Below are 14,369 nucleotides of genomic sequence, written 5' to 3'. Positions count from 1 at the left end.
TGAATTATTTTCAGAAAAGATTAAAACTATTGGCAAAAGTTTTGGGGTTAAAATAGTGGTGATTCATTAAAAAAATAAGTAAATGAATAAAATAAGACAATTAGCTCCAGGGAAAACAAAATGTTGTACAAAGAAGGAATGGTTATCCTAGTTTAGTACAAGCCTCATAGTTATAATGTCATTATATTGTGAGGATGGAGGATAGGAAAGATACTTGCATGGGGAGGGCAGGGAGGAAAAGGAGCCAGATCCTCATCTTCCATTATGATAAATCAATAGATTATCAGAAAACTGTTTATGTTGCTACTTATTCTTTTCAAGTTTATGCATAAATAAATGGTATTTATTTAGCAATATGGAGATAAATATCAAACTAATCAGCTAAAAGAAATGAAAGTGGTTGCCTCTGAAGAGCAAGTAATCAAGAAATACATTTTTTGTAATAAACCTTGAATGTGGTATCTTCTTAATGTCTTTTAATCAATTTTTATATTTCTTCCACCTTTTGTTGAATATATTTTCTAAGTCCCTTAAATTTCTTGTGGTTTTGTAAATACATCTTTTCTTTTTTTTTTAACATCTTTATTGGAGTATAATTGCTTTACAATGGTGTGTTAGTTTCTGCTTTATAACAAAGAATACATCTTTTCTTATTATAATTTCTCACTACTTGTTTCTGGTATATAGAAATACAATTGATTTTTGTATATTGATCTCAAATGCAGTACCTCTTCTGAATTCAGTTATGAATTCTAACCATTTGACCTTAGATTTTCTTGTTTTTTTTTTAATCTAGACAAACATACAGTGTGAAATAATGGATGTTTTGCTTCCTGCTTTCTAATCTTCTTACATCTTATTTATTTTTCTTTTCTCTTTGTGTCAGCTAGGACCTCCAGGACAAAGGTGTGAGATGTGAGAGCAGCAAACTTATTCCACTCCTGATTCTCAAGGGGAGGCTTCTAAAAGTCACTACTAAATAGACCATCAACTTTACAAAGCCCTGCTTAAGGCAATGCCTTCCCAAGTGTGCTATGATTTTACATGGGACGTTCTTTACTGGGCTGGAGCACCTGCTGCTTGACTGGATGTGAGAGATGACCTGCAAACAAATTTCAAGTTCATTCATTCAGAGCAGAGGAATTGAAGATAATGCTTCTAGAAAAAATAGCAACCAAAAGATGAGGATTTTTAAAGTCATTCTCTGCCATTTGAGAAAAGAAGGTCTCTGGGTTGACAGAGGTCAAGAATTTGATTGCCCATTATTTACTGTTACTATTACCTTCTATGTACAGCAAGGGATTTTGGCATACTTTTTATAGTGATGAATCAATTTTTATAGTGATATAAAAGTTCCTTTAAAATTAAATTTAATAAGTAATGTCAATTTAAAGAAAATATTAAATTCTTATTGTACAGGTGTATGTCCCATACAGCATATGGGACAAAAATCCCCAAGGTTATTTGCAAGTGACTAGGAGGGTCAGATTTGTGCTATTACAATATATAACCTAAGAGATGGAACGACAGAAGGTGATGGACTGGTGAGAGAGGTGTCTGTCAAGCAGGCATAGCTACTTCTTGGCTAAAGTGAAGTCCAATGACATCTTGCCTTACTGTGTTCACATAATTGAATAGGGAATTTCCTAATGTGCAGGTAACTCATGCCACTGTCACACCAAGTAGCAGGGGACAGTCTTTTAAAAGGCACGGTCTCCTTTACATTGCCCTCATGCTACATTCTGCTAGGAAACATTTGAATTTTTATGGCTTTCCTGCAGTAACAAATTTTCCTCCAACTGTCAGGATTTGCTTCATGCAGAGAAAAGCAAGCAGCTTTCATTTTCTTCTTACGAAAGGGAATAGGTAGAAATAATATGCTGCTTTTCAGCCAGCTAAACCTGACATGACTCTCTTTATTTGTAGGGAAATGCAGGATTCACAGAAAGGACATTTTCACTGAGGTAAATAAGCCTTCTCAACTGATGAACACTATTATACTAATACCAAAGGAAACAAAGGCCAGAAGATGGGGGGCATTAAGTAGAAAGGCAAACAAAAAAATAGCAGACAAAATCCAGCCTGAGGACAAAGCAGGCTCTGCAACATTGAAAAAATAGGGGAAGATCCTTTAAGAGAAAATTGCATGCAATTTTTTGGCCTCAATTAGCCTTTTCCACAAAGAGCACTTTTCCACAAAGAGCCCATTAAATAGCAAATGAAATTACATCGGTTTTCAGTTGCCATGGCATTGGTTTTCCTCTAATGGACTTCTCTGGTCCTGAGTTTAATGTTAGCCTTACTTATTTTCCTTGTCTGTGTGCTGTCTCAATTCCCTCTGTCCAGCTACAAAGTGATGTATGTGACTTCTCAAAGTGCCTACCACATAATCCTGGAGAGAGAAAATTCATCCTTCAGCTATCTCCCTAGAGACTGAGAGAGTAAAACTGACCAACAGCAGCATTTAATTAACTGTGAACATAACAGTTTCCATTTACTAGACGGCAGTAGTCCCCTTCCATGCACTCAGTGCTCCTGGAGCCATTCCCAGATCAGTCAGAGACCATTTATTGAGTACTTCCTATGTGCCAAGCACTGTCCAAGAAACTGAAGACATAAAAATGCAAAAGAAAGGCTGCAAGATGCTGACAGTCTTCTAGAATTTCCAGACTAGAAGATTACCTCCAAGCACTTCTCTTCTCCTTTTCTCTTTTTCTCCATTCATAAAATGGGTGAAATTTTACCCAATTACCTGATTTACAGTTTTATTTTGTTTTGAAATATTTTCCAGGCACCACACTTAAAAAAAACACTTATTCTAAGAGTAAGGATCTGACATAACAAATTTTCTTTTTTGAAGTTACTTAGCTACAGCTAAATATTACTTATGCTATCAAGTTTGACTCATAATTCAGATATTATTTTCTGATATGCATAATCATATATAATTTTTAGAAAATTAAGTTTATGCAGTTAATACACTCCTATGAACTTATTTTTTAAAAATCTTTCTATGTCAATAAACATTCTTTTACAATATCATTTTTAACGTCTGTATGGTACGGAGATAACAGCTTAAATTTTTCTATTATATATAAAAATATTTTTAAGTATTTCAGTAATATAAATGACTCTCTGAGGGCAAAAGGAAATCAGGCAACTTTTTTGAGACTCTAAGTACATTAAAAATTAAAAATGCCAATATATATCTTTTAAAATTGTGGTATATTTTAAATGTATTCCTTAACCAATCAAAGCTTTTATTGCAAAAATATAAAATACAACACACTATAACTACACTATTTTGAAGATTCTCATAGAATTAGGAGAAGTCTCAATTTCTAGTGTACTACAGATCACGTGACCAAGCACAATTCTGTTACATGATAAATGTCTTTCTTTCTCATCAGTTATCTCTGACTCAGTGTATAACCTTGTTTAGAGATATATCCAAAGTCTGAATCTGAGGCCCTACATCAATGAGAACCCTGAGTCAAAAGGTGCTGAATTAGTCCCTAACCCTAGAGGCAGAATTTCTGAGTTTAAAAAGGTTTTAAGCTTTTGATATTCCCCTCAATCGTATGCATTTTCACTCCATTAAGCCTGTGTGAGAGCACTGCCCCACGTGTTTGTCAACATATGTATTATCATCTTTGATATCTTTGTTAATGTAATAAACACAACAAAACATCTATTTCGTATTTTTAATTGACATTTTACTGATTACAAGTGATCATTATGTTACCTTAATTTGTCGTTTATATGCTCGCCTGTTTTTTTCCTGAAATACCTATTCCTGTTCTTGGTCCCTTTGTGCTTTTTTTTTTTTTTTTCCTCTTAGTTGTTACCCTCTTAACTTTAATTTTTAAAGTTTCTTTACATAGTAAGGATATGAGCCCTTTGTCATATAGTCCCAAATATTTTTCCCAGTTTTATGACTGCTTTTTAATTGTATAATCTGTTTGCCACACAGATGTTGAAACAAACATTTTTGTGTTCTCTAATTTATCTTTCTTGTTATGGCTTCAGCTTTTGATGACGTGGTGCTAAAGGGTCAGTTATCTTTAACAGACTTCCTTCTACTCTTCCTCTCGTCTCGGGTTATCAGTCCAATTCCTTGTGTCAGCCTACAGGGGGCGTTGCTCAGTCTCCTCCTACCTCTTTACTCCTCCCTCTCTAGGTAGGTCTCCCTCTGTCGACAGGGATAAAGCACATGGGGAATAACTGTGTCCTCTGGGAAAGCTGTGTGGTAACATCTCTGAGGAAAGACGAGGTCAGGAGCTCACTGTTAGTCCGTGGTTGATGAAAAGGCAGCGATATAAAAGATCAATAACTAAACAAATATATAATTTCTTAACTTTCCAAAAATTTTGAAGATAAACAGCTTAAAAGTTTAAATTAATTAGTTAAAATGTAGATTAAAGAAACTAAATCTAAAAATAAATGTATAAGTAAATGTGAAAGGTGGTGATGGCCCCATGCGGGAAGGGAAAGTGGATAAGCTCCAATGGATGCCTGCCCTTCTCCAAGCATCTCTGCCCTAGGCCCTTCCTCCCAGGGCAGGCAAGAAGCAGAATAAGCCGGGTTGATTTTTTTTTCCCTTTAGTTCTCACAGGTTGAGAAGACCATAGCATCTTCAAGCATGTCCTCCCATTCTTTCCCCATGACCTTTCCATATCTTCCCCTCTCTCATCCAATTTCCAGTCTTCCTGCTCTCATTTTGGCTGATGACTTTGTACCAGATAGGGACTCCCTCATCTTACCACAACCAAATCTACAAGTGCTTTGGCATTAAAACCATCTTTTACTTTGGCTCACCTGCTGAAAAGGAGGATGTGTCTCAAGGTCTCTGGATTTCATCCCATCTCAACTTCTCTAAGATTTGGACCTTTCAGTTATCCTGTCTCATGCACCTTCAACTGTTTGCTTTCTATAAATCATTTCCTTCAGCGTACAAACATTTCCTTTTATCTTCAACTGTAGATAGTAGTCTCCTGTGACAAACGCCCCCCCCCAACCCCCTTCAGCAATCATGCTACTCGTATGCTCACGTTTGCAGCCAAATTTCTTTTAACAGTTGCCAGCATATGCCACCTCTAGTTTCTAACCTCCCATTCACATCTTCTGATCTGGCTTCTGCACCTACCATTTCACCAAAACTATTTTTGTCAGCGGTAACTCTGTCACTTAATCTCATGAACATCTGATTAAACCTCTCAGTAGCTATCAATACAGCTGACCACTCCCCCATTCTTGAACCTGCCTTTTTCTTAGTTTCTCTGATGTCAAAAATGCTCTTGGATTTTCTCCAACTCCATTTATCAATCCATTTCACTCTTCTTTTTTTTTTAGTGTGGAATATATTTTAACACACTCTTAGAAATAAAGAATTATAGAGGAAAGTGGTTATCACAAGGAAATCAAAACCCTAGAATAATTTCACTCTCTTTTATTGCCTCCTCTCCATCCTGCTAACATCTAAACATAAGAATTTGTCAGAGAGAGGCCGCGACAGTGAGAGGCCCGTGCACCGCGATGAAGAGTGGCCCCCGCTCGCCGCAAATAGAGAAAGCCCTCGCACAGAAACGAAGACCCAACACAGCTAAAAATAAATTTTTAAAAAAAAGTGTTACTCTTTAAAAAAAAAAAAAAAAAAGAATTTGTCAGAGCTTGGTCCTAAGTTCTCTTTTATCTCTCTACACTGTTTATCCAGGTGAGTTCATTGATTTCCTTGGCTTCAAATACAATCTATAGGCCAATGGCTCCTAAACTTACTGCTTTAGTTCAGAGCTCTTTTCTGAAATATATACTTTTATATCAAGTGTATCCTTGACTTATTCACTTTGATGTCTCAAAGAGGTCTGAAACCTCTCATGTTTAAAACTAACCTAGAAGGACTCACTCTATGTGCTTTTGAGACTTGATATAAAGCAACCAAGTCAGTGGAGGATTAGCAAAAAATAGATATATAGATCAACGGACCCATACATATTTGGCCAATTGACTTTTTTTATAAGATTTTTATGTGGACCATTTTTAAAGTATTTATTGAATTTGTTACAATATTGCTTCTGTTTTATGTTTTGGTTATTTGGCTGTGAGGCATGTGGGATCTTAGTTCCCCGACCAGGGATCGAACCTGCACCCCTAGAAGGCGAAGTCTCAACCATTGGACCACCAGGGAAGTCCCGGCCAATTGACTTCTGAGAAAAATATCAAAACAATTCAATGGTGAAAGAATAATCTTTTCAACAAATGATGTTGAAACAATTGGCCATCCATACACGAAAAAAGATGAACTTCAACCCATACCTCACACCATATGCAAAAAATAACTCAAAATGAATCAAAGACATAAAAGTAAAACCTGAAATTATAAAACTTCTAGAAGAAAAATAAAGGAGAAAACCTTTGTTACTTGGGTTAATCCAACATTTCTTAGCTAGAACACAAAGCACAAACCATAAGAGGTAAAAATTGATAAACTGATTTTATCAAAATTAAATACTTCTGCTCTTTTAAAAACACCATTAGAAAAATGAAAATCCAAAGAATGAATTAAAATATTTGCAAAACACATATTTGACAAAGGGCTAGTATCCAAAATATATTAAGAACTCTCACAGATCAATAACAAGAAAACAAACAGCCATTTAAAAAAAAAAAAAAAGAAGCAAAAGAAGTGAACAGATATTTCACCAAAGTGAACACACAGCTGGCAGATAAATACATGAAAACATACTCAATGTCTTTGGTCATTAGAGGAATTCAAATTAAAATCATAATGAGATGCTATTAATACTTATTAGGATGGCTAAAACAGTTTTTAAAAATCTGACATTACGAAGTTCTGACAAGGATGGAGGATAACAGGAGCTCTTATACACTGCTGGCGGAAATGCAAAAGGGTACAAGCACTTTGGAAGACAGTGTGGCAGTTTCTTATAAACTTACCATACAACCCATCTTCCCACTCCTAGGCACTTACCCAAGTGAAATGAAACATGTCCATACAAGAACATGTATGCAAATGTTTATAGCAGCTTTTTTCAAAATTGTCAAAAACTAGAAGCAATCTAAATGCCCCTCTACTAGGGAGTGAATAAACTGTGTTACATCTATACACGGAATACTATTCAGCAATAAAAAGGTATGATTTACTGGTGAGTGCAGTCACATTGATGAATCTCAAATGCATTATGCTAAACTGGAGAAACCAGCCTCAAAAGGTTATATATTGTATAATTTAATTAATATGACATTCTGAAAAGATGAAACTAAAGGGACAGAAAACAGATCAATAGTTGCCAGGGGTGGGGGGAGAGTGAGGAAATTAACTACCAAGGGCATCGGGGGATTTTTTGAGATAATTGTGGTGAATGGTTTCACGACTATCTATTACTCAAAAACAGTGAATTTACGGTATATAAATTATACCTCTGTAAACCCAACTTTAAAAAAATGGTATAACGATCTCCCCACATACATGCTTCTTCCCCAAGTTTTCCCATCTTAAAAAACGGCATCACTCTCCAGCCCTTTTCTAAAGCCAGAAACCTGGCAATGATTCTTTCCCCCCCCCCCCCCACACCTGGCAATGATTCTTGAAACTTCCTTTTCTGTCACCCAGCCCCACCCCCACCTATATCAAATCCATCTCCAAGTCCCACCAATTCTGCTTCTAAAACATATTGCAAACCCATTTTCTAATTTTCCTATCCAAGCTTTCCCCTTAGTGCAAATCATCATCCCCCTCACCTACACTATTGCAAGAGTTTCCCTGCTCGTCTCCCTGCTTCCATTCTTGGCCTTCTCCAACCCAGCTTATGAATGACGCCATACTGATGATTTTAAGTGAAAGTTAAACCGTGTCATTGCCTTGCTTTAAACTTTTCAGTGGCTCCATTTCTAAACCCCATACTCGGCCCCCATCAGGCCCTATATGATCTGACACATCCAATGTCATTTGGCGGCACTCCCCTCTACCCTCTTGTCCCTCCCACCCACCCCCCAATGATACTCTGGCCATACTGGCCTTCTTCCATGTGTTGGATATTCCAAGTTTTTGGCTCCCCTAGCAACTTTGCACATGCTATTCCCTAGCCCTAGACTTTTCTTCTTTGCTCTTGTTTTTAATGGCCAGCTCCTTCTCATTATAAAGTTTCAGCTTAAATATCGTATCTTTAGAGAAGTTTTATACATTTTATAATAGTTTACTCCTGACATTCTCTTTCATAGCACCTTATTTTGCTCCTTTCCCAATTTATAGTTATGTATTTATAATTTATTTCATCAATATTCATCTCCCTTACTAGAATATAAGCTCCTAGAGGGCAGAAACTATTTTCTCTTTTTACTTTCTTAGTACATTACCTGACATCATAGAAGCTAATAACTATTTGTTAAATAAATGTGTAAATTAACGAGACTCCTACAATTAAAACAGTAATAAGAATTCAATGTGATCATCACTGAATGACCGGGGCCAACATAACTATCTCTCTACATATTTTTAGGGCCCCCTGAATTAGGCTTAATGAATAGAGACACGTACTACATTGCCGGAGGTAAGTAAGGGTCACCAATTTTCAAAACCATGACTGGGCAAGTAGATGACAATTTCAGCCACCCAGAAAGGCTTACCTCTCCAAACCAATTGCTTGGCACACAGGATGGAGCTTGGAGTTGTACAGAAGTGTAAAGCCGTGTGTCCACTTAAGGAGTAGCAATTGAGCTTTGCTCCACGGTCACAGAGAATCTTAACACAATCCAAGTTGGCCATTTCACAAGCCACATGAAGAGGGGTTTTCCCATTAGGTCTACAGTTGATTGTAGCATTGTGGTCCAGTAGCACCAGAAGACATTCCACGTGACCAAACAAGACAGAAAGATGCAGGCCCGTGGCCCAGGAAGACTTTAATTTGTAACTAGGCAACCAATAACCTGAAAAAAGAAAGGGAGAGAAAGTTTAACTTCTTGGCCTAGAATTTCTCCCTGTGAGAATTAGTGAGGATTTTTACAAAGTGTTTTACTTTCGTCACATTTATAAAATTGGGGGGATGATTTGGAAGTTGTAAACTAGTGGCTGATGGATCTGCAAATGTTTAGCTTAGTAGTGTATTTGGATTACTTAAATGGGACAGGGGCTCTCTACTATTCCCTATTATCTTGGTCCTTCATTTACTTTACCTTCCTGGCTGTCCAAGGCATTTGTGTTTGAGACCTTCATTTATGCGATTGCATTTTATTTTACGTGATGATTTACATGACATTCTTATTAAAGAATTTTTTTTAACTCCCAGTCATTGCCTTGAATGATTCCAAAGCTGTTACTTACAAGCTTATAATTTTCATTCCATCACAGTTCTTTTTCCCTCTAGTTGTAGCTATTGTCAAGCTAAGGTGTGAATGTATTTGATGTCTTTAGAAAATTTGTCACACCAAGATTTTATTTGCCTGTCTATCAGTTTATACAACACCTCTTTCCGAAGAAGAATTAAGAAGAATTTATAGCAGCTTACAAATTTTACACAAGATTTTTTTAATGATCTAGAAAATAAGGGCAAAGGAAAAAATAAGGAAGGAAAATAAAAAGAGGTCCAGGGTCAGATAGTTACCCAAAATATAAACTGTGTTCTATATATGCTAGAACCACACTGTAAATTTGCCTTTGAACTTCCCAGCAGCCAAAATAAACAGGAAAACATGATGTGTTGCACAATTAACTATGCCCACAAGCTATACACAAATTATTTGGTCAGGAGAAGCAGAGTTGTTCCTAGAACTGAGATCTTAAATAAAATTTTCCCATTAGTTGTTGGAAATCTCTCTCTCTCTCTCTCTCCCCTACCCTCCCTCCCTCTCACCCTCTCTCTTTCTCTTTCCTTTTTCCCTCCTACCTCTGACTTCTAAACACTGAACTAGTCCTTTTTTCCCAAGTGTCCAATGATTGCCATTTTGACAAGCTATAACAAAGATAACTTTATAAATCTTTTTTTCAATGTCAATACCCAGAGCCACGGCATTAAGCTCACTATGAGTGGAGAACGGAAAATAGGTACAGAAAGATGAAATATTTAATGGCAAGATGAAGATGTAGACATAGCTCAACAGCTTAGAAGAGACTCTAGGGTGGAAACAACAAAATAAATTTTAACATGGATAAATCAGAAGTTTGTTTTTACAATAGGTTGTAAAACTTCCACTATGCGAGTACAAGGTAAGCAGATTATGAGTTTTTTTTTGGAAAGATCGTCTTTATTTATTTATTTATTTATTTATTTATTTATTTAATATTTTGGCCGCACCACGTGGGATATGGGATCTTCGTTCCCCAGCCAGGGATCGAACACACGTCCCCTGCATTGGAAGTGCGGAGTCTTAAACACTGAACCACCGGGGAAGTCCCAGCAGATTATGATTTAATGGTAATTTATTTGAGGAAAAACCTAAGTATCTGAGTTGACAATAATCTAGAAATGAGCCAACAGTAAGATGAAGCTGCCTAAATGCTGATACAATCTTTAGCTACATTAATAGGGTATAGCGCCCAGAACAAGAGAAGTAAAAGTTGTATTCTTCACTGATTAGATTAGGTCAGAAAAATCTAAAATATTGTGAATACTTCTGGCAACAAAAATGAGCATCTGGAGGGCACTCAGAGGATGATGACCACGTTAAAGGTGGGCCTGGTGATCAGGTATTAAAAGTCTCTCATTTGAGTGAAAAGAACTACCTATGCACCACTCCCGGGTATTTATGCTACAAGTACATTCACTCATGTGTGAAATGCCATATAAGGGCCACTGTATTACACAACTCCCAGGAACACTACTTGCATTGAACTCTTTATGAAGAGTATGAAGTTCCCGGGAGTTATAAATCCTGGTAACCTGGCCCAGGACAACAACATGCACTGCACTACAGCATTGTTCTTAATGGTTAGTGATTGGAAACAACCTCAATCTTCATCAATAGGAGACTGTTTAAATAAAGTATGTACATCCATACAGTGGAACACTATACAGTCATTACAAAGAAGGGGGCGGTTCTGTGTATACTGGTATGGAAAAAATCTCAAGATATATTATTGAGTGAGAGAAGCAGGGAGCCGAAGAGTGTGCATAAAGGCTAACATGTAAGAAAATATTTATAAACACCTAACACAAGAAACTGGTTGCACTGGTGGGGACTGGGGGACAAGAACATAGATTTACTTATCCTTCAATGCTCCCCTTGAGCTTTTAAATTTAGTACGTTGTGCATGTATTACTATTTATAAAAATAAATAAAATTAAAATAAACTGTTGTGCTCCTGTCCAGGGGGAAAAATAATTTAGTTTAAAGAGGTCATTTAGGGCTTCCCTGGTGGTGCAGTGGTTGAGAATCTGTCTGCCAGAGCAGGGGACACGGGTTCGAGCCCTGGTCTGGGAAGATGCCACATGCTGCGGAGCAACTAAGCCCGTGCGTCACAACTACTGAGCCTGCACTCTAGAGCCCACAAGCCACAACTACTGAAGCCCGCGCATCTAGAGCTGTGCTCCGCAACAAGAGAAGCCACTACAATGAGAAACCCGTGCACTGCCAACGAAAAGTAGCCCCCACTCACCACAGTTAGAGAAAGCCCACGCACAGCAACGAAGACCCAACGCAGCCAAAAATAAATAAATTTATATTTTTAAAAAAAGAGGTTATTTATAGGGTTATGCACAATGCTGATTAATCCTGAGGGAATGAATGCTCCCAACCAGAAGTTTGTTTTTCTATGGCCCACCCTCCAACCTAGACAGACAGAAAGACAGACAGACAGACACACACACACACTCACACACACTTTAATCTCTTTTCATCTCACTCAGAATTCTAGGGCCATTTTGCTTTCTCGTCCTCCCAACTCTCCCCTTATCCAAAGTTGTTCTTTAAAAAGAAATCCAAAGTTAATTTACACTAAGGTCTAATAGACTGAGGATTGTTTAAAGTGTGACCCTCTTAGGATTATCTGAATTTATGTAGGAATCTGTATTCATACAATAGAATTAAGTTCTAAGATACTAATTCCAGATTTCAGACACTGAAAAGGGAAGGTATTTGGTGATATGGATTTTCCCTGGTAGAGACAAATAGTTTCACAGACAGTCTGGACTGGGGAGGATCAACCCTGTGCCTGTGTGTGTGTGCGTGTGTGTGTGTGAGTGTGTGTGTAAATAGATATGCACACACATTTGTATATATCCATATATACATTTCCATTTAGCTGTGCACATTGAATCTGTGTTCCAAGCATAGTTTTTAAACTATATGGTATGCAACCTGCTTTTGATAAGGAATGAATCACTTAATACCAATACTTAGTCATCTTAATACTCAAATTTCCTCTACAAGCAATTTGCAAAGACAGCCTCTTCTAACTCTCTTGCAAAGAAGCTGGTTCCAGATCTGAAAACTGGAGTGTGTTTTGCTTGCCAATTAACAGCAAAGATTAGGCAGCTCTATGCAGCAACTGATTGGAAACTCAAGTCTGCTTCTGCAGTGGTAAGAAAAATGATCTCAGAAAGGAAGCAGCAGAGAGCTGATTAAGAAAACACCATTTTGATGTAAAATCAAAGAAACACAGAATGTTAGCGCTGGAGGGAAGATTATCCAGTCCAAGCCTTTCATTTTCCAGATGAGAAAACTGCCACTTTTTCAGCCTGCTAGAGCCATAAGTCGTCTGCCTCAGTCCAAGCTAATGGACTCAGAATATCTGCAATGCAGGGTTTCCATCTGTCTTTGTCTTTGTGGAAGTAGAATAGGTTTAGCGCCAAGCCTGCTTCACAAATCATAAGGAAAGAAAGAAGACCCCGAATTCATCTATATGTCACATCTCTGATATGGAGATACATTTGCTGGTTGATTTTATTTTCTTCCTCCTAAATTCCCAGTAGCACCTAGAGAATCTATCTTGCCTGTTTATTACATGAATCAGTCATCCTTGACCTCTCAATCAGTTTCATCTGTGTGTCCTATAATCATAATCATTAACCAGTAAATTGGGCTCAGAGATGGCCAGGTGTTGGAATTCAGCCAACCTCATAAATGGAACTGTGCCTACAACTCACCTCTCCTAGAAAGGAATGTGGGTGGTAGGAATGTAGATGGGTGGGTGGCAACAAGACCCCTTAGCTGGTGCCCCTAGGGAGCTGAGTGGAGAGATAGGAAGAGAAGAGATAGTCGGATACAGATCAGGGTCTGTCGCAATGTATCTTGAAGCTGCATTGCAGAACTTTGGTGGGGGGTAGTGGGGAGGAGTTTCTGGATAATTCAAGCCCTTGCAAAGCAGGAAAGCCCACTGCAGAGACAGAAGCAGTCCACAGCAAACAGGCCACACACATACAATCACCACCTTTAAATGACGATACGGCCACAGGTCACTGTGTACCAAGTGTGGAAACAAGCAGGAGTGTCCTTTCCACCACACCTACCCTCACTGATGACCAAACCTGAGGTAATGCCATCGCCAGAAACCACAGTGATGCAGCACCCATTAACACACTTGTGTCGATGCTAGTATGTCAAGAGATCAAAATGTGTCCTGCAAAATGTAACCCCCAATGGTCACAGCATGACAGAAATACAGTTAACTAATCAGGCAGATTCATTTTGTACGCTCTCCCTTCTTTCCACAGCAATATTGTCCCAGGGCTTCAGAACTCAAAATGTGATTTATTCTTAGCATTTGTCTTTCAAAGGGCCCCCCTCTGCTCACTTCTGCAGAGTCCAGGATGCCCTTTGACTGTGTGCTCAGATTGCACAAAGGACTGTGGGGAGGGAGTAAAACCCAGGAACAAAGCCCTTGATGGGGCCAGAGGTGAGGAAGGCACTGCTTCCCCTAATGTAAACTACTTGGTTCTCACCCCAGGTCTGCAGTCTGTGGGCAGTGATGCCTTCTGCTTGAGCTCTGCTTGAGCAATGAGCTTAACTGAGAAGAAAATACAGATTCTTTCTCCTAGGAAAAACTCCCAGAGAGAACTCTCAAATATAGGCCACACCCATGTGGATTTATAGCATCTACCATTACTTTTTACCTTCCCCAGACCATGACACTTAATCTGTTTATATAATTTCCCCTTCAAAACATTGAAGATTATCAGCATGCAGGAGATCTAGAGGGGGTCTTGACAAAGCCTCCACTTTACAAATGAGGATAAATATCTTGTAGAGATTAAGTAGCAGGAAGTGCCCATGTTTGTATACCTAGTCTCCCCCAGATCTCTAAATAGCCATCAATGATCTGAAAGCTACATGCAGTCCACCTCCAAACCAATATCAATTCTCAGCAAAGTTCTAAAGGAATTTAGGAGTTATGCCCCTACACAAAAACACAGACCAAT

General features: G+C 38.1%; 1 protein-coding gene across 3 annotated transcripts in view; it reads right to left on the bottom strand.

The window, feature by feature from the left end:
* The window catches only part of ASB4 (ankyrin repeat and SOCS box containing 4), a 118,462-nt gene that overhangs the window by 44,247 nt on the left and 59,846 nt on the right, over positions 1 to 14,369 (bottom strand). For all 3 annotated transcript variants that reach the window (XM_036863133.1, XM_036863132.1, XM_036863134.1), the window contains one exon: positions 8,644 to 8,943. In XM_036863133.1, coding sequence (XP_036719028.1) covers positions 8,644 to 8,943 — 300 coding nt within the window. The remainder of the gene's footprint in view (positions 1 to 8,643; positions 8,944 to 14,369) is intronic.

Source organism: Balaenoptera musculus, chromosome 9 (assembly GCF_009873245.2).
Source record: "Balaenoptera musculus isolate JJ_BM4_2016_0621 chromosome 9, mBalMus1.pri.v3, whole genome shotgun sequence".
NCBI lineage: Eukaryota > Metazoa > Chordata > Mammalia > Artiodactyla > Balaenopteridae > Balaenoptera > Balaenoptera musculus.
Note: the sequence above shows the minus strand (reverse complement) of the source record. Positions and strands in the feature narration are given on the sequence as shown.